At 37.9% G+C, this 24710-nt stretch overlaps 1 protein-coding gene across 3 annotated transcripts in view; it reads right to left on the bottom strand.

The window, feature by feature from the left end:
• SLC12A6 (solute carrier family 12 member 6) overlaps positions 1 to 24710 on the bottom strand; it is an 87668-nt gene that overhangs the window by 54179 nt on the left and 8779 nt on the right. The window contains exon 1 of one of the 3 annotated variants that reach the window (XM_055537236.1): positions 11478 to 12732. The exons of the other annotated variants lie outside the window; for them this stretch is intronic. Within the exon in view, the coding sequence (XP_055393211.1) occupies positions 11478 to 11601 (124 nt within the window). The 5' untranslated portion in view covers positions 11602 to 12732. Of the gene's footprint in view, positions 1 to 11477; positions 12733 to 24710 lie in introns of those variants that run through there. 3 annotated transcript variants of the gene reach the window in all.

Below are 24710 nucleotides of genomic sequence, written 5' to 3'. Positions count from 1 at the left end.
TTGCTCCCTGTGTCTCTTTTGTACTTCATTTGAACTTCCTTCAGTGCGCCTACTGTTCATTATTTACATATTCAAGTTCCTGTCTTCTCTGCATTTCTACTTAGTTGGTCTGTTGCGCTGTTTACTCTAGGTGGTTTTTTCTCTTTCTGGTTTCCGGCCTTCCCCAGATGGGCTCTTTTTCTATGTTGCTTCAGAGGGGCTTAGGTTTCATTGTTGGAGCATCATAAGTGGTAGTAGTCTCAAGAAAACAGAAAGGCAAAGCAGCCTCTACACCAGTAGACGGGCAGGGCAGCAGGCCAGCCACCAGCCCTGTTGAGGCCCAGAAGAAAGGCTGCCAACTCTCAGGTCTCCTTACATCTCCCAGACTCAGACAGGGAGGTAACAGTCCCCTCGCTCTTTGCCATTCTTCCCATTAGGGAAGTCCATGGATCTCTACCAAGCCAAGCTCTTTTTCTGGATCTGCCATTCGTATCCTCACTCTGAGGATCTTGTCCAGCACTTGAGGAGCAAGTCCTGGGTCAGCTCTCCCTGAAAGAGCTCCCACAGAACTGAGGCCTCACTTGCCTCTAAGTGTTCATCAGATCCAGGGGTCATTTGGCTCAAGAGTGGCAGACACAAGTTGAAATTAGTAACAGAGGGATAGGGAGATTTCACCTTCCCAAAACCCTCTCTGAAAAGTAAGTCCTAGTTATAGACTAATCCTAAAAACATTCAAATCCTGGCAAAGAAGTCAACGCTTTAAAAAGCCTCTGTGAGGTCCAAACATCTGTGGGTTGTATCATGTTCAACTGCTGCCCTAAATGTTAAGTTCTGTGAAATAAGGTAGATCATGTTAGTTGGATTTTAAAGGATATTGACTAGGGATGGATGAATCTCAAATTATGTTTTATAAAAGCAGTCAGAGAAAAGAGAGTACATACTATATGATTCTATTCGTATAAAATTATAGGAAATACAAACTAATGTACTGTAGTGACAGAAAGCAGATTGCCTAGGGACCAGGGAATTAGGTAAGTGGGTTATAAAAGGGTAGAAGAAAGCTTTTGGAGGTGATGGAAATGTTCATTATCTTAACCATGATAACTGTTATAGGAGTGTCATGTTAAAGCTCAAACTGTATACCTTAAATATATGCAGTTTATTTTATTCCAATTATACCTCAATAAAACTTCAAAAGAAGCACTGACTGGGAAAATATTTGTCATACTAAGGGTTGATGTCCCTAGATATAAAGAACGTCTAAAAATAAAAAAGACCAATAGGTAAGGGAAATGAACAGAAAGTTACTAAACTTTTTTGAGTTTGAAATTTTCCATAAGAAAAAAATACACAGCATTTTGAAAACATAATAAAACACTGTCCCTCATCCTCATAAAATACACAATACAGTGGAAGAGATAAAAAATAATTAAAAAAATCAAAGCACATGCAAAGCATATTTGAGAGGTGATGGATACTGAATGATGGAATAATCAATGCTGGGGTAGAGGATTAGGCAAGTCACCTAGGAGGAAATGAGCATGAGCCTATTTTTGAGGTGATGTGAGTTTGTGCAATTTTTTAATGGCAGAGGGGCAGTAGAAAGGGCTTCCCTGGTGGCTCAGTGGTAAAGAATCTGCCTGCCAATGCAGGAGATGCGGCTTCAACCCCTGGGTCAGGAAGACCCTCTGGAGAAGGAAATGGCAACCCTCTCCAGTATCCCTGCCTGGGAAATCCCATAGACAGAGGAGCCTGGAAGGCCACAGGGTCACAAAAGAGTCAGACATGACTGAAGCAACTTAGCACACACGCACTCTCTTGTTGTTTAAAACTATGGGATTTTCCTACTGGAAAGGGTTGCCATTTCCTTCTCTAGGGGATCTTCCCGACCCAGAGATTGAACCTGCATTTCTTATGTCTTCTGCCTTGACAGGTGGGTTCAGAAAGAAGAAAAGAATTCAAATGAAGAAAAATATATGGACAAAGGCAATGTGGCGGTGGAAGGATGAAGACAGCTTTTGAAAAGGACCAGTACAGGTTCACCATTTTTAATACAACTACGGAAATCTCTAGTCACAAAAAGCTTATAGGAAGCAGAGTAAAGAACACACAGGAAAGGAAATGAGATACAATTCAGTGTATGAGGATTTGAAATGGATCAATATCAATTATGCTATTTATGAACTATATCAATCTTGGTCATGTCTATGCTCTATCTATGTTAGTATTTTTCTTTAAACAGACTTGTGTTTTTAGCTTTATTCTAAGTAATAAGATCCTTGAAATGGAATATTACAATTATTTCTAATACACTAAAATAAATGCATCTTTCATACCTTTAGCAGATACTTATTCTTAAAGTTATATAAAAGTGTAATTCTTTCACTTACTCCATATGCCCATTTTCCCCCTTTAGTTTTTAAGGCTCCTATTCCCATGTCACTGATAGAGTGCATTTCCCTCAAAAGTTAAGGAGTAGGAGACTATTAGAAGACCATTAGATTGAGCCAAATTCCTAGCCTGCCCATATCTCTCAATTTTTAGCATCATCTGAAAGAATATCCTACATTTGGAAATACTCTATGCCAAATAAAAAAGCAATCCAACACACAAAAAGTTAGAAGCTACAAGTAACTTTCAATTAATTTTGAGAAATCCACAAAGACAAAAAGAAATAGAATCTAAGAAGAATTAGTAACTACTGAAAAAATAGACCAGACAACTTTAGAAAACATAACATGTTTTAACATGTGTTTAAAGCAGAGAGACTGTGGTGTGATGAAAAGAAAAACGGCTTTAAAGTCACAGAGACCTTACTTTGAATTTCACATCTACCACTTAAATGAACTATTTAATTTCTTGGCACTTCATTTTCCTCATCTCTAAAATGGTGATAACTGTTCCCTGCCCTGGTGATTGTGAGGATTAAATAAGCCAATATCCATAAAGAGCCTGGCATATATTAGGTGCTGTACAAAAGTAAATCAATTCTACTCTGGTATATTTCCTGTGGGGCAAAAGTAGCAGAGCACACAGAGGGCTGGTACATTAAGCAAGGAAAATCTGGGGAGCAAGATTCTAAAAAAAAAAAAAAAAAAAATCAGTGATAAATTGTGAATCACTATATTGTATGCCTGTAACATATAATATTGTACATCAACTATACTTCAACCCAAAAACCCTCAATATACAAAAAAATGGTCATAACAGTAGTGAAATGGGGAATCAAAGTGTTGGTCACTTTCACTGAGTATAACATGAATATGACCAAGAAGGGTTAATGATTTAAACAAAGTTTTAAGATGTACAGAGCTAAAAGCAGTCAGTCTCAAATTTGTTTTCTTGTATTAAGGTCTTAAGAGTATGTAAAAAAACATGGTGAAAAGAACGATATTTCAGGGAGATGTTAGTCTTTCTGACAATGAATATTGGTGGGGGGCAGGGAGGCAGAAAAACATGCCTCATGAAGCTGAGTTTAAAAATAAACTTTTGACACTGAGATTTTAAAACATGCAGGTCTGAATGTGTTAGTTGGGGTTGATATAAAATCCCATGTGAATAGTTAAAAAGCTTTTAAATATTTACTACAGAAAAGATTTTATCAGTACAAAGAAGCTCTTTAGTTGTCTATTTTAATGTTAGTCAGTAAAAAGACAGTTGTATAACTTATATGCAGAGTACATCATGAGAAACGCTGGACTGGAAGAAACACAAGCTGGAATCAAGATTGCCGGGAGAAATATCAATAACCTCAGATATGCAGATGACACCACCCTTATGGCAGAAAGTGAAGAGGAACTCAAAAGCCTCTTGATGAAAGTGAAAGTGGAGAGTGAAAAAGTTGGCTTAAAGCTCAATATTCAGAAAACGAAGATCATGGCATCTGGTCCCATCACTTCATGGGAAATAGATGGGGAAACAGTGGAAACAGTGGCAGACTTTATTTTTCTGGGCTCCAAAATCACTACAGATGGTGATTGCAGCCATGAAATTAAAAGACGCTTACTCCTTGGAAGGAAAGTTATGACCAACCTAGATAGCATATTCAAAAGCAGAGACATTACTTTGCCAACAAAGGTCCATCTAGTCAAGGCTATGGTTTTTCCAGTGGTCATGTATGGATGTGAGAGTTGGACTGTGAAGAAGGCTGAGCGCCGAAGAATTGATGCTTTTGAACTGTGGTGTTGGAGAAGACTCTTTAGAGTCCCTTGGACTGCAAGGAGATCTAACCAGTCCATTGTGAAGGAGATCAGCCCTGGGATTTCTTTGGAAGGAATGATGCTAAAGCTGAAACTCCAGTACTTTGGCCACCTCATGCGAAGAGTTGACTCATTGGAAAAGACTCTGATGCTGGGAGGGATTGGGGGCAGGAGGAGAAGGGGACGACAGAGGATGAGATAGCTGGATGGCATCACTGACTCGATGGATGTGAGTCTGAGTGAACTCCAGGAGTTGGTGATGGACAGGGAGGCCTGGCGTGCTGCAATTCATGGGGTCGCAAAGAGTCAGACACGACCGAGCGATTGATCTGATCACCTACCTTAGAACATAAGCAGAACTAATGTTTAGGTTACAATCTAACATTTTGAGGGTTCTTAATAAAATTATAACTCCACTTAACTCATGCAATTTGGGTTACTAAGAGTTAATGTTTGAACATGCTCTCCAATAATATAAGATTTTCTTCCTTGGAGAAGGAAATGGCAGCAACCGACTTCAATATTCTTGCCTGGAGAATCTCATGGACAGAGGAGCCTGGAGGCCTACAGTCCACAGGGTTGCACAGAATCAGACATGACTGAAGCAACTTAGCTTGCCCGCACATCGTTAATACTTATCTCTTGCGGGACCAATCCATCTTACAGTTCCTTTCCTTCCTCTTTTCCTCTCTGCCTTCTTCCCCTCTTTCCTTTTGTTTCTTCCTCTCTCCTTTCTTAAAAAAAAAAAAAAAAAAGGATTTCCATCTTTCCTGTTATGGGTTCATTTCTGAAAATCTCCTTAGAAATCTTACAATTTGCTATCTGTATAAACTGAACACAACTTCAGACGTTGAAATCTTCCCAATCCATAGACACTGTAAGATCTGATGAGGGAATTCCCTGGCGGTCTAGTGGTTAAATTTGCACTTTCACTGTGGAGGCCCAGGTTAAATCCCTGGTCTGGGAACCAAGAACCCACAAGCCTCACGATGTGGGAGAAAAAAAAAAAAAAAGAAATCTGATGAGCGAGGGAGAAGATCTGAAACAAATATTTCATGGAAATACTTTAACTTGCAAAGCAATTATCCTTCAATAAATGAATAAATGCAACATTTATACCTGATTCAGTAAGTGCAATAAACAGTAAAACTGTTTTACTGTTCCTATAAAAAAAGTGACAGATTTCATAATGTTTACATCAAACTCTGTGACCCATACACACTTCAGATATTAAACAACTTTCTCTTGTTTTTCAAAAGCTAGGACTTGGCACCATGGTGAGATGGGAAGCACATAAAATTTATCAGTTTTGAATACAGGCTCTGTTACTACTCAGCAGGTAACTTTGGGCAAGTTGCTCACGGTCAAGCAGCTCAGTTTCGCTGCCTTTATCAAGGCAGTAGCACCCACGGGCCCAGAGCGCGGACTGGCTGAAGCTGGTCAACGCCTCACCGCGCAGCCCCGCCCCTTTCCCACACATCCAACTTCACATGTCTGTTTCCCGCCTGCTTGCTCTACATCTTCCTCATTCCTTCTAACTGTTTCTATTGCTTGTAATCTCATCAAGACCTCCCTTTAAAACACTGTGCCAACTGCTATATTCAAAATGGATAACCAACACAGACCTCCTATATAGCACAGGGAACTCTGCTAAATAGTTATGTGGCAGCCTGGATGGGAGGTAAGTTTCAGGGAAAATGGATACATATATATGTATAACTGAGTCCCTTTGCTGCTCACCTGAAATTATAATATTGTTAATCAGCTATACTCCAACACAAAGTAAAAAGTTTAGGAAAAAAAAAAGATTGTTAAAATAGGATCAGTATGTCCTGTCTTCTGAGATACCTGTCCAAGGGTCCCCTCCAGGCAATATTATAGTCTTCTCCAGAATTTGCTATCCAAAGTGGTTTATTTTTGCTCTTATTAAACCACTAATCACAATATAGTAAGTAATCAGTAGCTCTTATTTTTGAGTGCTGTGTCACACGTGTTAAGTGCTTTATGTTCATTTTCCCATTAATTCACAACCACCCTGTGAAGTAAACAGCACTGTTATTCCCCTTATCAATGAGTAAAGTAAGCCTAAGAAAAGTTAAGTCACTTTCCCAAAGTCACTCAAGCAATAATTAATAGAAATTATCATTACTCCTAATTAGTAATAATTAGTAGGACTGGGATTCAAAGCCAGGTAACTGGGTCCAGAGCCATTCTGCTGCCTTTGGTGGAGAATTTATACTTCCTTCACCTTTGTAGCCTTAGGAAAAAAGCACAACATCTGGCATGAACATGTGCTTAAGTGAATTAAAAAAAAAAAGGCAAAAAACAAGTCTGTACACTGAATTGTCTATTGTGTGCAATTCACCTGGACGTGGAGGTACAATATTATTCAAGATCTTTACCCTCAAGGAACCTATAGGCAGGGTATTTGGGAGAGAGACAAGTGAACAGGTGATTACAATCCAGAGTGTGATACATGCTATTTCTGTGGACAAGCCTCAGAGAAAACATAAAGAGGGCACCTACGGTGGACCAGAGAGAAGGAATCAAGAAAGATGTTAGGTAAGTCTGAGTTTCTGCCTTTCCCTTCGAAACCAAATTAAGTAGGGTTTTACTAGACTGGCATTCTAGTAGTTGGCATGGCAGAGATGAAGGTACTACTGTTTTTTAATTCAAGTACCATTGACTTACAAATTGTACGTTCAGTTTGTAACATTGTACAGGAGGTGGTGACCAAAACCATCCCCAAGAAATGCAAAAAGACAAAAGAGTTGTCTGAGGAGGCCTTATAGATAGCTGAGAAAAGAGAAGCAAAAGGCAAAAGAGGAAAGGAAAGATATATCCATCTGAATGCAGAGTTCCAAAGAAGAGCAAGGAGAGGTAAGAAAGCCTTCCTAAGCGATCAATGCAAAGAAATAGAGGAAAAAAACAGAATGGGAAAGACTAGAGATTTCTTCAAGAAAAATTAGAGATACCGAGGGAACATTTCATGCAAAGATGGGCTCAATAAAGGACAGAAACGGTACAGACCTAACAAAAGCAGAAGATATTAAGAAGAGGTGGCAAGAATACATAGAAGTATCATACAAAAAAGATCTTCATGACCCAGATAACCACGATGGTGTGATTATTCACCTAGAGCCGCACATTAGGGAGTGTGAAGTCAAGTGGGCCTTAGGAAGCATTACTACGAACAAAGCTAGAGGAAGTCATGGAATTCCAGCTGAGCTATTTCAAATTCTAAAAGATGATGCTGTAAAAGTGCTGTACCCAATATGCCAGCAAATTTGGAAAATTCCTCAATGGCAACAGGACTGGAAAAGGTCAGTTTTCATTCCAATCCCAAAGAAAGGCAAGGCCAAAGAATGTTCAAACTACCGCACAATTGTACTCATCTCACACACTAGCAAAATAATGCTCAAAATTCTCCAAGCCAGGCTTCAACAGTACATGAACTGTGAACTTCCAGACGTTCAAGGTGGATTTAGAAAAGACAGAGGAACCAGAGATCAAATTGCCAACATTTGTTGGATCACAGAAAAAGCAAGAGAGTTCCAGAGAAACACCTACCTTTGCTTTACTGACTACTCCAAAGGCTTTGTCTGTGTGGACCACAACAAACTGTGGAAAATTCTTTAAGAGATGGAAATACCAGACCACCTGATCTGCCTCCTGACAAATCAGTATGCAGGTCAAGAAGCAACAGTTAGAACTGGACATGGAACAACAGACTGGTTCCAAATCGGGAAAGGAATATGTCAAGGCTGTATATTGTTACCCTGCTTATTTAACTTATATGCAGAGCACGTCATGCGCAATGCTGGGCTGGATGAAACACAAGCTGGAATTTCCAGGAGAAACATCGATAACCTCAGATAGGCAGATGACAGCACCCTAATGGTAGAAAGTGAAGAAGAACTAAAGAGCCTCTTGATCAAAGTGAGAGAGGAGAGTGAAAAAGCTGGCTTAAAATTCAACATTCAAAAAACAAAGATCATGGCATCTGGTCCCACCACTTCATGGCAAATAGATGGGGAAACAATGTAAACAGTGACAGACTTTATTTTCTTGGGCTCCTAAATCACTGCAGATGGTGACTGCAGCCATGAAATTAAAAGATGCTTACTCCTTGGAAGAAAAGCTATGACCAACCTAGACAATATATTATAAAGCAGAGACACTACTTTGCCAACAAAGGTCTGTCTAGTCAAAGCTATGGTTTTTCCAGTGGTCATGTATGGATGTGACAGCTGGACTATAAAGAAGGCTGAGCACCGAAGAATTGATGCTTTTGAACTGTGGTGTTGGAGAAGACTCTTGAGAATCCCTTGGACTGCAAGGAGATCAAACCAGTCAATCCTGAAGGAAATCAATCCTGAATATTCATTGGAAGGACCGATGCTGAAGCTGAAACTCCAATACTTTGACCACCTGATGTGAAGAACTGACTCACTGGAAAAGGCCCTGATATTGGGAAAGATTGAGGGCAAGAGGAGAAGAAGGGGACAGAGGATAAGATGGTTGGATGGCATCATCGACTCAATGCACATGAGCTTGGGCAAACTCTGGGAGATAGTGAAGGACAGGGAAGCCTGGCATTTTGCAGTCCATGGGGTTGCAAAGAGTCAGACACAACTGAGTGACTGAACTGAACAGACTTACAATATTACATTAGTTTCAGGTATACTGTACAATAGTTATTTGATATTTTTATACATTACAAAAGGATCACCACAATGTACTTTTTAAAATTAGTTTAGCGTTCCCTGGTGGTCCAATGGTTAAGAACTTGCCTTGCAATGCAGGGGACACCAGTTCAATCTCTGGTTGTGAGGATCCCCCATGTTGCAAAACAACTAGTACCATGTGCCAGAACTACTGAGCTTGCACGCCTGCAGCCTGTGATTCACAAGAGAAGCCACCGCAGTGAGAAGCCCGTGCAATGCAACAAAGAGTAGCCTCAGCTCATCACAACTGGAGAAAGCCCAAGTGCAGCAACAGAGACCCACCACAGTTCAAAAATAAAATAAACATTTTTCAAAAATTAGGTTATGTTTACAATTACCTATTCTATCTCAAATTATCTGTCTAGTTCAAATACTTCTCATGTTCTAAAAAACACATTTTAAAGAATGATCTTTCCAAATATGTTCAGTTTATATGATGGTACATCATATTTTTCTCTCCTCACAGACAAATAAGGAAAAAAAACTCCATAAAAAAAGTGACTAGTTACCTAACTGGCTAGCATGAGAAGTGCTTGCAATAAAATCACAATCAATTTAGGATTTTAACTCAGAAGAACAAGGGGCTATAACTTAACATATATCAAGCAACTGCTCTGCAACCACTATCTTCCTCAATGCTTTTCACCTAAACAAAAAAAAAAAAAAACTTTGAGGTTTTCCCCATATGTTTCCTTCCTTTTTTCCCTCTAATTTAATCCTAAAATAAAAATAAATGCAATTTAGAAAATGTATTTCCATCAGTTGTTCACTTACCAAACAACAGTTCATTCAAGTGGATACCTTCTGGACTGTCATGGAAAATGCCAAAATAAAAAGCCTTATTAAATTCAATTTAGATTATATCTGTCACTTCTTCCTTGTCCAAAGCAATTACTACAGAAGAAAATAAATTAAGCCTAGCAATATTATTTATTACAAATGTTGGTTGCTATAAAAATGTTTCACCAGTTTTCTAGGTGGTTACTAATAGATTAAATCATTTCTACCCTGTTCTAATCTGAATAAAGTGGATTTCCTCCAACATTATGGAACCAGTAAAGATGAAATTATAGAGTAAAATAAGTAAATATAATAAAATAGTAAAACCAAATATAATAAAATTGAGCAGGAGTGAAGAATGCACCGCTTTGCATTTTGTGGGATTATGAGACGACAGCAAAAACAAAAGCTTAAAAAGGATTAAAATCTAAGGGCAGCAAGCACAAACAACAAAGGAAGCGCAGCTTCAAATACACACAGTCCCAAAAGAGAGCCTAAATTCTTTGACCGAGAGTTTCAGAGAATCAGGTTTAAGTACAATGTAGGTTGACCTTACTTTCTTTTTTTTAAATTGAAGTATAGTTGATTTATAATGTTGTGTTATATTTTCAGCTATACAACACGATTCAGTTTATATATTTTTATATGTACTCTTTTCCCTTATAGGCTATTACAAAATACTGAGTAAGTTCTCTTTGCTACACAGTAACTCCCTGTTGAGTTTAAATAACCTTAATTTCAACTTATCACCCTATTTGTTTAGCAAAATGAAAAATACCCTGGTGGAAAAAAAAAATAACCTGGAGGAAAAAGAGTTTTCATAAAACCTTCTTTCTTATCTTCCCCTAGTAAATTCTCTCACTAAAACGAAAAGATAAACAAACGGAGCTTTATTTTGATAAGCCTTATCTTTAAGTTAGAGATTCTTAAAAATTCATGAATGCTTGGTAGGACAGGAGAGAGTCAATAGCAGTTACAGCAATGAATTATGATGTGTTACTTGCTAAAAGAAAATTAGAATCACGGAGTCAAATGAATTTTAAGAGACTGTTATTCCCTTTGCCTTTATTCACAGACTAGAGAAATTTTTGAAAATTTATGAAAGTTACAGACTTAAAATATAAATGGCTTCAAACTATGGCTGTATTTAATACCATAATATTAACTCAGATTTTAACAGCATGTTAAAAATTCAAAGCCACAATTCCCCCAGCAAGTGTAATTAATTGTTACCATTTAGAGAAAATAATAGGAATAATCACATTCATCAAATTTATTAAACCTGAAGCTATGCTAGTCACAGCTGACCTACTGTACTTTTATTCTTTCATTCAAGAATGCTTAGATGATTTACTATTGAATTACTCTTTAACTGGTAAAAAACTGAAGCAAAATACTGAAGAACTGGAGAAGTACAAGTGCAAAGTCCACTGTACAAAACTGCTGAACCATGCTCCCTGTTGATGTACTTTTTAAACTGAGCGAAAGATGAATTCTAAATTCCACATAAATTGCCTCTAACTGTGCCTTTCTTTTTGCTTGAAAACGCTTTTCATACACGGATACTGGTTCAGTTTCACCTGTAGGTAATGAACACAGAACTCATTGTGGGGAAAAACAAACCAGAATGTGAAAAAAGTCATCAGGTATACAAAGGAGTGAAACAGCTAACTGAAAAGCACTTGAACCACAATACTTTTTCTCCATTCTTAACAAGGCATTTTGAATATTTTAGGTACTATTTCTTTCACGAGACCTCCAGTTCTCCAAAGCTCCCCAGTTGAGTACTCACCTGGTTCATCTGAATGCTGAATCGGGGCTTTTATTTCTGCTAAGCTGGGCTCCCCCTCCTGGGAGATGGGATCTGCTGCCCCCTCCTCCGTATCCTCTACTTTAGTCACTGTGAAGTGTGGCATTGCTCTAGTTAGGAACGTGTGCTCTCCCTGTGTTTGCTTCCTTCCAGTCTACGTTCGCTGCCTATCACTTCCTTGCTGTGCCCCTTTCTGACTCTGATCACTGCCCACGGGAGACCCAGGCAGGGAATCGGGAAGTACTTTCAGTTCACGTGACCTACGGCCCTAAGGGAGGGGAACCTGGAAAACACGCCTTCCAAGGTGGTGTTTACCATTCACTTAAAAGGATTAAGCATTCCACCTCTTGCTTATTTGTTATTAAACTGTGAGAATCACAAGAATGGTTTAGGCTGCTTTCCCAGAGAAGCAAGGGCTGGAGAGCGGGAAGAATGCTTGAAACTCTGTCCATTGTGTATGCACTCTCTTGTTTAAGTTATTTGCACATCAAGATCTCAACCTGTGCCCTCACATCTCACAGGACAGACTAGGGAACAATTCATTAAAGACTGGTATTACATCAATTTAGAAAATCAACTATTTGTAAGTTTCTGTTGTTGCTTTATTTCAAAGCATATTGAAAACAGTTATGCAAGTCAATGTTTTTTCTTATCTTTCAGATGAGAACATTTATTCAACAAATATTTAACGAATACCTATGTATTTTATATAAGGCATAGTTCAAGATGTTGTAGGGTATACAACAACACCCGAGAAGAGACATTAACTTCCCTGAAAGTCCAAATTTGTTTAAAAGAGCTAAATATTTTTAACGAGAAGAGTTAAGCATTTTTCGTTTTGTACAGAGTGTAAACATTGTGTTTTAAAGAAAAAACAATCCAAGAAAATCTCTGACCTCCGTCAGAGGTGTATAGTTCCTTCAGCACACACTTAAAATAACATACTTCTGATATATTTTATCAGATAATTGCGTTCTCAGTTGATGACTTTAACAGAGTATGAGGCCCTATCTGCGCACTCTGACAGAGGAGTTCAGTAACTTGAGCGAAAGTGAAGTCGCTCAGTTGTGTCCGACTCTTTGCGACCCCGTGGACTGTAGCCCACCAGGCTACTCCATCCATGGGATTCTTCAGGCAAGAATACTGGAGTGGGTTGCCATTTCCTTCTCCAGGGGATCTTCCCGACCCAGGGATTAAACCCAGGTCTCCCGCATTGCAGGCAGACGCTTTAACCTCTGAGCCTTGAGCTCTGTGCTAATTTCCATATTAATGATGTAATAGGAGGATTTCGTTGTTAGTAACACCTGACAAGCAAGACTGCACTAACTTTAAAAGAGAATAATGATGGTTTATAATCCTCATTTATTCCAATATACACCACTTCCAAAAGAGAACAAAGCCGATAGCTGTTAAAGACCTACTTGTACACTGCGCTGCACTAGAAACTTTTCATTAGGATCTCATTTAATTCATCACAAAAACAGAAACATTAGGCTAAGAACTTGCCCAAAGTCACACAGCTTGTAAATGGTGAAGCCCAAATTAAAAGATCTCCAATACCTTTGATGGTAGTCAGCGTAGAGGTTTCACAGAAAAGATATTCATATACACTTACTTAAATTTTATTTCATGGGTTCCTGTATAACATTGGTTTGTAATCTCAGGCTTACAAATTGGAATCAGCTGGGGAGATGTTAAAACTACTGATGCCTGAGTCCCATCCCAGATATTCTGATATAACTGCTCTGGAGTAGAACCTGGGCAACAGGACTTTGAAAAGTTCCCCCCAAACGGTTCTAACAGGCAGCCAAGGCTGAGAATTACTATAAGAAAAAAAAAAGAAGGCTTTGTAGCTACTGAGATTTTTTTCTCTGAGAGAAATGAAGTAAGTCAGGTGTGGTAGTGCCCTTGGTGATTTTTCCATATTAAAGACTTGGGTAGCTACTCAACTAATTTACTCAAAGGAACTTAAAACAACTGCCAGACTGTCAAAGATTTCCATATTATATTCTAAGTTTCAAATTTATTAATACTTTAGTGTCACTAGATATTTCCAATGGGATCTTACTTTTTCATATTTATTTTATAAAGAGTTGAATTGTACCTAATTTTTTATAGTCAATGGAAAGAAACAATTACTTGTGTTCATAAATCTATGTGTAGCTTGTACATATAACCCTATGTACAAATGTTATCCTGTCACCTCTCCCCTCTAAAAAATCCCCCAAACTAAACAAGTAGGAAGGTAACAAATATCTGTCAATCTACAATAGGTGTAATTTATTTACCAATTTCATGCTCTGGTAACCATAATGGTCAGCAAGTTTAAAACAGTTCTCTCCTAGATTGGACTGTAGGTAGTGTGGGATTATAAAAAATTCAAGGCAAAGTTAAAGTAATACAGAAAAGGGGGGGGAGTGGCAAAGAAGAGATGTGTAAGTTCTGTATAGGAACAGTGGTTAGATAGAGAAGGTGGGATATAAGAAACAGCTATTTAAAGACCAACAAACTAAAACAATGAGGTATACCATTCCATAGCCAGCGTGACAGATAAAACTGGGAAGATGGATAACACCACATTTGGTGGGGCTGTGGAACGGAAGGAACTTTCACACATTGTTAATGAAGCACAAACTGGTTCACCACTCTGGAAAAGGGTCTGGTACTTATCCCTATAATCCAACAATTGCACTCCTTAGTATGTACCACCCTGAATTTACCCTGTGAATGAAAATATATTCCCACAGGAGGACTTGTATAAGAATGTTCATAGCAGTTATTAACAATAGCCCGAAACTGGAAACCCAGCCCCAAACAGGAAGCCCACAGAAGAATGAGTAAATAAACTCTGATACATTCATACAAGGGATTACTACTCAGCTATAAAAAGGAATGAACCAGTGATACCTACAACAATATGGATGAATCTCAGAAACCTGATGCTAAGTTACAGAAGCCTTAAACAAAAGAATATGTAATATATGAAACAACCAACAGGACAATGCTGGCAGAAGTAATATGGTGGGTAAAAAACAGGACAGTGGCTGCCTCTGGAGGAATGAAGTGGGGATTAACTGGGATGGAGCAAGAGAGAACTTCCCAGAGTGTTGGTAAGATTCTACATCTTGACATGGAGTTTAAGAGTTCCACACGTGTATGCATTTGTCAAAATTCAGTCAATCTTCACTTAAAAGTTGTGTATTTTACTGTATGAAAAGTTTAACCTGAAAGAAAAAAAAGCTGCAAACAGATAATGAATTCTATTTAATAGTATGTATCCTGAGGTATTGGGGGAAAATGAACTGATATCCACAATTTAGCTTAAAATGCATATAAATGGATAGACAAGTTGTGACAGGAAAAGTATAATAAAATGTTAATGACAGATTCTGGGTGGTACGCATATGAGTGTTAACTATAAGTCTTTCAATTTTCTGTATGTTTGAAATTTTTTATAACAAAATGTTGAAAAATACAATAAACTGACACCATTATGCAAATGAATAGGCAAGTCAAAGACTGGGAGAAAACATTCATAAAACATATGCCTGACAAAGGACTTGTGGTCTGAATATATAAAAATCCCCAAGAAAAGTGAAAGTGTTAGTCACTCAGTCATGACCGACTCTTTGCGACCCCATGGACTGTAGCCCACCAGGCTCCTCTGTACACGGAATTCTTCAGGCAAGAATATTGGAGTGGGTTGCCATGCCCTTCTCTAAGGGATCTTCCCAACCCACTCAACAGTAACAAGACAACTCAACAGAAAATGAGCAAAAGATTCAAACAGACAATTCACAAAAGAAGCTATATACAAGGATAATAATAACCAATTGAAAAAAACACTCAACATCACTGGCCATCAGGGAAATGCAAATTAAAATCACAACTAAAACTGTTGGCAAGGATGTAGAGCAAATGTTAATGGAAATGTTGACCACTCTGGAAGAAAGTCTGGCACTTTTAAAATAAATTTAAACACACACCCACTTTATGACCCAGCAATTCCTCTTCTAGGTATTTACCAAAGAGAAATAAAAGCTAAAATCACAAAAAAATTTGAACAAGTATATACTAACAACTTTATTCATAACAGTTCAAACAGGAAACAGCCTAGTAGGTATCCATCACAGAATACACAACCTATAGTATATTCATACAATAGACTGCTGCTGCTAAGTCGCTTCAGTAGTGTCCGACTCTGTGCGATCCCATAGACGGCAGACCACAAGGTTTCCCCGTCACTGGGATTCTCCAGGCAAGAACACTGGAGTGGGTTGCCATTTCCTTCTCCAATGCATGAAAGTGAAAAGTGAAAGTGAAGTCATTCAGTCGTGTCCGACTCCTAGCGACCCCATGGACTGCAGCCCACCAGGCTCCTCCGTCCATGGGATTTTCTAGGCAAAAGTACTGGAGTAGGGTGCCATTGCCTTCTCCGTACAATAGACTATTACCCAACAATAACCAGGAATGAATTACTGATACATTCAACAACATGAATGAATCTCAAAAACATTATAAATTATACATTACACATTAATTATACACATACTGAAGTGTTTAAGTGTGAAGCACACTGATGTCTGCACCTTACCTTTGAAATGCTTCAAAAATAGATGGATCATTGGAAGGGATGAACATATGATAAAACAAATATAGCAAAATGCTAAGTGTAGCCTCCAGAGGACATGGTTATGCGTATTTATAATATAATCTTTCAACTTTTGTGTATGTGTGAAATTTCTCATAAAAAATTGTTGGAAAAAAAATAAAATGAACTAAACGAAGTTCACTGAAATCTAAAAAACTTTGGAACAAATCACTTATGGGTCAAATTTCATTTCACATAAAATTTAGGGAGTTGCATAAATGCTTTTCCTGAACTTTGATTCTAGAGTGTTGAACACTGTTTGAAATGAGAGTCACCATGCAGGTCTGAAATATTTACATTTTTACATTAAAAAAAAAATCCAGGGGAGAACAGATCTGTGGTTGCCAGGGAGAAGAGTGGGTGAGGGAGGCATGGATTGGGAATCTGGAATTAGCAGATGCAAACTACTCTATAGAGAATGGATAAACAACAAGGTCCTACTGTGTAGCACAGGGAACTATATTCAATATTCTGTAATGAACCATAATGGAAAAGAATATGCTACATAGCAGAAATTAACGCAACACTGTAAATCAGCTATACATCAAAACATTTTTTAAAAAATCTATGGTTAAAAAAAAAATCTATGGTATTTTCAAGCAATAAGATATAAGGCCAAGCTAGGGCAAAAAGGGCATTTTATTCCTTAGGCTAAATATTATACATGTTATATTTATTAGTTACTTTCACTAAAACACTTTACTTGTGACTGTATTATGTCTTTTTTTTTTTTTTAAGAATCATGACCATTCTTTAAAAGAATGGGTCTATTTTGGGTAATATTTTGAAAGTACAATTTACCACTCTACACTATTCTATTATTAATTTTTAATCACGGTTAACAATTCATGATAACCAGCATTTTATTTTATTCAACCCATTTATTTAAAAAAAAAAAAGACAAGTTAGCTTCAGTGAAGACACTGGAACAAGTGGAAGTCAATAGGAAATTACTTTCAACATAAGGATTCTTTCAGTTTGTAATAGTTGGTTAAATCCCATCATTAAACACTCCATTTTAGGGGCTTCCCTGGTGGTCTAGTGGTTACGAATCTACATGCCAGCGCAGGGTACATGGTTCAGTCCCTGGTCCAGGATGATCCCACACGCCAGCGGAGCAACTAAGCCTGTGCGCCACACCGAGCCAGCCAGGGCTGCAAAGCCCGTGCTCCCCAACGAGAGAGGCCACTGCAATGAGAAGCACGTGCACCGCAATGAAGAGCAGTCACCTCTCACTGCAACTGGAGAAAGCCCCCGTGCAGCAACAAATATCCAGCACAGCCAAAAACAAATAAATCTTAAAAAGAAAAAACCACTCAACTTTAGAGCAAATCATGTATGTATTTCCACTTAGTTTGAAGAAATTGAGAACTGTACTGTACAAAACCTATGCAAATTATCTAGAACCACACACTCTCATTGCAAATTATCTTTGGTAAAGGACTATTTTTCTTTAAATTGCCATTCATTATGGACAAAAAAAAAAGCCCTATAAAAACATAAAATAAAAATTACTAGAAAATGAAATATATAAAACATGAATTCCAATTTTTATTGTTAGATTCAATAGACATAAACTTACTCTAACAAATTGCTAAGCAAGTTCTAAAAACTTAATTTCTGAAATTATCTCCTCATAGAGGTAAGGAGATTAATAAATAGCTCATGGTCCAGCACCATCTGCATACCTCACTCTGAATGGCTCTGTTAGAGAATGTTCTAAACATTTTATTAGAAGTCAATGGGCAGTTCACTACTTAAATTTGAAAAGTATACAGAATCTCATTATACATAAATTTCCTATTTAACATACTCAGCAAAACCTTTTTCTCCTTCAAATACTGGGGCAATAAATATTAAAGTATAAAAATGATCACACATTCTAAATTTTGCCTTGCTATGTAGACAACTATAAAAAGAATTAAATGAGTCAGTTACTTTGGTGAGGACCAACTATCATGGATAGTAAGGCATTAAGACTTCTAAATCTCAAAATTACATAAAATTGTCTATGAATGGATATTTATAAAATAATATTTATAATGTATTTTGGGACTGATGACTGAAAGACAGTAAATACAAAAAAGACATTATTTTCTGATGGATTCCTGATACTATAGGGTAAGGATAACAAAGAGTTCTCCAAATCAAAACATCAGAAGAATCTCATGCTTTACTGAGGCTGAAGGACTCATGCATTTATTCAATATGCCATATGCCAGGAAAGAGGAATGCAATGGAGAAGAAGACACTGTTCCTGCCCTCAAGGAGCTTGCAGACTTATATTCCTATTAACTACATAATAACAAGCAATATAAAACCAGGAGTGTAACTTATAGAATCAATCTTGAGAGCACAACAGTACCACCTTGCCCAGTTTCTTCTGTAGGAACCTTAAGCTGTGAGTCTTCACTAGAGGAAAGAATAACAGTTGATGGCTAGTGCTAGTTTGAGAGCTATGCCATTCATTTTGGCTACTGATCCAAATACTAGAGAAGGCATTATCAAAAGCCTTTGAGTACTTAGAGCCCTCAGCTTCTACTGTTATCTTTTTCAGAGTATTGCAATTCCCTATATAAGGTTGCTCATCCCAATGTCAACTGTAACCTACAAATGAGAGGCCCCCAAAAATCAACCTAAGTATGAAAACATGAACTACTCAGTAACTCAGATTTTCATTCCTGAGGTATGATACTTCATTCTTTCATTTTGAAATATGATCTATGGGCTTCTAGTCAATGCTACCAGTAGTACATAGACAATACAACAGATATTAAACATTATCAAAACTTAGGACATATTTCTAAAATATAAAGGAAAATGAAAACATAATTTGAAACAAAATTTCCTTGTTAATTTTTATATCAGAGAACAAGTATTTTTTATAAATTATTGCTTTCTTTCTCTCCAGCAACAAAACTCCATTTTAAAATAGATTTACTGAGGATGACAGGCACAGACTTGTTAAGATTCAGTGGTCCAGTGGGAACCCATGAGTGCTGGAGGTTAACATGCATAATGACAGATGATGCTTTGAGTGGATTTTTTCCTCTTGTACAAACAAGTCTCTAATATAAACACTTAATGTTTAAAAATAAAATAGATCTATTGAGACAAGGGTCAAAACATGAATATTAACTAACTTTAGATGGCTTCCTTGGTGGCTCAGACAGTAAAGAATCTGCCTGCAATGCCGGAGATCTGGATTTGATCCCTGGGTTGTGAAGATCACCTGGAGAAGTGAATGACAACCCAGTCCAGTTTTCTTGCCTAGAGAACTCCACGGACAAGAGGAGCCTGGTGGCCTACAGTCCATGGGGTTGCAAAGAGTTGGACATAACTGAGCGACTAACACTTTCTTCACTTTCTTTTTTTTAGATGGACTAATGTAACTAAATCAGTACATCTTCATGTTAATTAAGCACTATTATAATGCCCTGGGGCCTCCCTTGTGGCTCAGCTGGTAAAGAATCCGCCTGCAATGCCCGAGACGCAGGTTCGATCCCTGGGTTGGGAAGATCCCCTGGAGAAGGGAAAGGCTACCCACTCCAGTGTTCTGGCCTGGAGAATTCCGTGGACTGTATAGTCCATGGGGTCGCAAAGAGTTGGACACAACTGAGCAACTTTCACTTTCATAATGTCCTAGGTACTTGAGATCATTTGTGTAAAAGAGTGAAAAATGCATTTTTAGGCCAGATTTCTTGTTAGGAACATAAAACCTTAGGTTATTCTGGAAACATATCATTTTACGATATTTTTTTTAAAAAAATTTCCTTTCATGCCCACAATGTGAGGCAAAATATTGCAAAAATATACACAGAACATAAAACTTGCATTTCCTCATACCTCTTCTACTCTTATTACACATTTGCAGCTTAATAAATATTGCAGCAGAGCCAACCACTGTTGTTGACCAGGCTTTCCTGTCCTTCACCACCTCCCCGAGTTTGCCCAAACTCATGTGCATTGAGTCGATGATGCCATCCAACCATCTTATCCTCTGTTCTCCTCTTCTCCTGCCCTCAATCCTTCCCAGCATCAGGGCCTTTTCCAGTGAGTCAGTTCTTCACATCAGGTGGCCAAAGTATTGGAGCTTCAGCTTCAGCATCAGTCCTTCCAATGAATATTCAGGACTGGTTTCCTTTAGGATGGACTTGTTTGATCTCCTTGCAGTCCAAGGGACTCTCAGGAGTCTTCTCCAACACCACGGTTCAAAAGCATCAATTCTTGGGTGCTCAGCCTTATGATCCAACTCTCACATCCATACATGACTACTGGAAAAACCATAACTTTGACTAGATGGACCTTTGTTGGCAAAGTAATGTCTCCACTTTTTAATGTGCTGTCTATGTTTGTAATAGCTTTTCTTCCAAGGAGCAAGTGCCTTTTAATTTCATGGCTGCAGTCACCATCTGCAGTGATTTTGGAGCCCAAGAAAATAAAGTCTGTCACTGTTTCCATTGTGTCCTATCTATCTGCCATGAAGTGATGGGATCAGATGCCATGATCTTAAGTTTTTTGAATGCTGAATTTTAAGCCAGCTTTTTTACTCTCCTCTTTCATCTTCATCAAGAGGCTCTTTTTTTGCTCTAAAGAGGAAGTTTCTGCCGTTAGGGTGGTGTCATCTGCCTATCTGAGGTTATTGATATTTCTCTTGGCAATCTTGATTCCAGCTTGAGCTTCATCCAGCTCAGCATTTCGCATGATGTACTCTGCCTATAAGTTAAACAAACAGGGTGACAATATACAGCCTTGATATACTCCTTTCCCAATTTGGAACCAGTCCATTGTTCCACGTCCAGTTCTAACTGTTGCTCCTTGACCTGCATACAGATTTCTCAGGAGGCAGGTAAGGTGGTCTGGTATTTCCATCTCTCTTAAGAATTTTCCAGTTTGTCGTGATCACACAGTCAAAGGCTTTACTGTAGTCAATGAAGCAGAAGTAAATGTTTTTCTGGAATTTCCTTACTTTTCCTATGATCCAACAGGTGTTGGGAATTTGATCTCTTTAGAAAGCCTTTTCTAAATCTAGCTTCAACATCTGAAAGTTCTAGGTCCATATATTGTTAAAACCTAGCTTGAAGGATTTTGAGCACAGCCTTGCTAGCATGTGAAATGAGTGCAGTTGTGTGGCAGTTTGAACATTCTTTAGCATTGCCTTTCTTTGGGACTGGAATGAAAACTAATCTTTTCAGTCCTGTGGCCACTGCTGACTATTCCAAATTTGCTGGCATACTGAGTGCAGCACTTTAACAGCATCACCTTTTAGAATTTGAAATAGCTCAGCTGGAATTCCACCATCTCCACTAGCTTTGTTCGTAGTGATGCCTCCTCAGGCCAACTGACTTCACACTCCAAGATATCTGGCTCTAGGTGAGTGATCACACCATCATGGTGTGACCTTGGGTCATAAAGATCTTTTCTGTATAGTTCTTCTGTGTATTCTTGCCACCTCTTCTTTTAGGTCCATACCATTTCTGTCCTTTATTGTGTCCATCTTTGCATAAGATGTTCCCTTGGTATCTCTACTTTTCTTGAAGAGGTCTCTAGTCTTTCCCACTCTGTTGTTTCCTCTATTTCTTTGCATTGTCCACTTAAGAAGGCTTTCTTCTCTCTCTTTGCTATTCTTTGGACCTCTGCATTCATGTGGGTGTATCTTTCCTTTTCTCCTTTGCCTTTCACTTCTCCTCTTTGCTCAGCTATTTGTAAGGCCTCCTCAGAAAATCAGTTTGCCTTGTTGCATTAGCAGAGTGTAATGACAAGAATACTGGTGTTAGGATTTCTCTGATGGTCCAGTGGTTAGGATTCCACCTGCCAATGCAGGGGACAGGAGTTCGATTCCTGTTCCAGGAAGATTCCATGTGCCACAGGGCAACTAGGCATACAAACCCCAACTACTTAGCCTGAGTGCCCAAGGGCCTGTGCTCTGCAATAAGAGAAGCCACCACCTTGAGAAAAACCCAGGCACTGCAACTAGAGAGTACCCCTTGCTCAGCCACAACTAGAGAAAGTCCGCACACAGCAAGACCCAGCACAGCCAAGAAAAGATAATAGTAGTGGTGTTAGAATCACACACACTGGGTTCAAATCACTATTCTTCAATTTATTTCTTGTAAGACCTTGGACAGGTTACTTAACCCTGTCAGCTTCAGCTTTTTCCTGGAGAAGAAATCTATCTTAACTCAGAAGTAAATGACATTATTTTTTAAATGAAATAAAACTGATGATTTTTCAACAGAGAATTAACCTCATTTAAGAAGAAACCTGTTTTCTATTTTCTATTAATTCCTAAAGCCTTGTTTGGAAATTAGCACACTGCTAAACTAGAAAAAAATAAAATAAAAAGCAGAATTTTTTACAACCATCTTGATGTAAATTAGCCACTGTGAATTATTTCTGAATATAAAAAGATGCTTAAATATTAAAAGCAAATGCTCTCAAAATAAAGATAAATTTCAGATGGATTTAATTATCACAGCTTCTCAAAGTGAAACTGTACATGTGTATACAAGAGTTTTAAACTTAATACTGTTTGCTTTTTAAAAATTAACAATATGAAAAATGAATACTCTTATCCACAAAGTAAAAAGCTTTTGATAAAATAGAGGACATTTAGGTGCCACTTTGCCAAATATTAAAGCTATCTACAAAAAGGTTCCACCTGTGAACAGATGAATGCTATCAACTGAATATCTTGCATGGATTTCTCAAGGCTATATAAAATATAATAAGGCTTAGCTATGGAGCAACAAAAATACAAAGCAGAAGACTGAAACCCAGCTCTCAGTTAAAATAACAGGAAATTTTAAAAAGGAAAAAACCATGGGATTTCCCTGGTGGTCCAGTGGTTAAGGCTTCTTGCTCCCAATGCAAGGGGCATGAGGTCAATCCCTGGTCAAGGAACTAAGATCCCACATGCACCCAGCATGGCCAAACTACTCTCCCTGCCAGGAAAAAAAAAAAACAAAAAAACACCCAAAACAAAAACTAAAGTTAGGATTAAGACCTAAGTATATCTACCATTTCCTAACAACTTAATACTGCTTTGTTTACATTTTTCTATCCTGTCCAAATACAAAAACATAAATTTTAAGAAGAAGAAAAAAGCTTTAGCCCTTGCATTTTTTCAGTTAAGATACCCAGAGGTAACTTTAAATTTTCAAGTTTCGCATAGCCTTTCAGATTGACTTATTTACAATATTGGTTTGATTCTGATATCTTGGTAACTGTTAAATTCTACCTGTGATTTAAGTAGATTAAAACTTTTCAAAAGTAAGATGCACTTGAGAATCAGAAATGTTAAAAATTTGACAAATGAACACTTTAGAACTGAGCAAATACAGTAATAACATTTCCTATTAATCCATTATTGAACTTCTGCAGTTAAAGCAAGGTGCTGTGTGTGTGTTTGTATGTGCGTGTTGTATGCTCTGCAGTTTTGTGCTCATAACTTTATACATCATTGTAGGGATTCTACAAAATACACCAAAGCACTAATAACAAGGTTTTAATGGGGAATATCTTCTTGGTTTTCCACTTCTAAAATTTCATTAAAATAATACACTGTTTTACACAATCACAAAATAAAGTGCTTTCATAATTCCTATAATACAGCTCTCCAAATTTTCATATCTACTGCTAAGAAACACATCACTAAGAACTTAAATACATATAATGTGCATTACTCTGAGTCAACAGGCCCACCAGCTGAAGCTATGTAGCTTACATCAGGCCAAAAGGGCAAGGAGGGGGAGACTGAAATCCAATTTTCCCTTTTCCAGTGAAGCTTGTAAAGGCAGCCATTTTAGGTTTGGCTAGTCCAAAAGCATTTATTACACAGAGGAAGAAAAAAAAAAGGCAGCTTTGATCCAAGTTTACAGCAGAATATCATCCTTCTAGGTCAGCACAAATTGCCTTAAAACATTCCTCTTATTTTAACAGCTTTAACACGGAAAAGCATGACTATATAAGATTCTTAGGTTCCCAGGCCCTCTTCCTTCTCTTCCATTCCCAGTACAGGTAATAGCAAAGCAAAGTTTATGAGAATCCCTCAGAAATGCAAATCAAAACTGCAATGAGGTATCACCTCACAAGGGTCAGAATGGGCCTCATCAAAAAGTCTACAAACAATAAATGCTGGAGAGGGTGTGGAGTAAAGGGAACGCTCTTGCACTGTTGGTGGGAATGTAAACTGACACAGCCACTATGGAAGACAGTATGGAGGTTCCTTAAAAACTAGGAATAAAACCACCATATGACCCAGCAATCCCACTTCTAGGCGTATATCCTGAGGAAACCAAAACTGAAAGAGACACATGTGTCCCACTGTTCATTGCAGCACTATTCACAATAGCTAGAACATGGAAGCAACCTAGATGTCCACTGACAGATGAATGGATAAAGAAGTTTTGGTACATATTCACAATGGAATATTACTCAGCCATAAAAAGGAATACATATGAGTCAGTTCTGATGAGGTGGATGAACCTAGAACCTATTATACAGAGTGAAGTGAGTCAGAAAGAGAAAGATAAATATCATATTCTAACGCATATATACAGAAT

This window comes from Bubalus kerabau, chromosome 10 (assembly GCF_029407905.1).
Source record: "Bubalus kerabau isolate K-KA32 ecotype Philippines breed swamp buffalo chromosome 10, PCC_UOA_SB_1v2, whole genome shotgun sequence".
NCBI lineage: Eukaryota > Metazoa > Chordata > Mammalia > Artiodactyla > Bovidae > Bubalus > Bubalus kerabau.
This window is presented reverse-complemented; position numbering and strand designations above follow the sequence as displayed.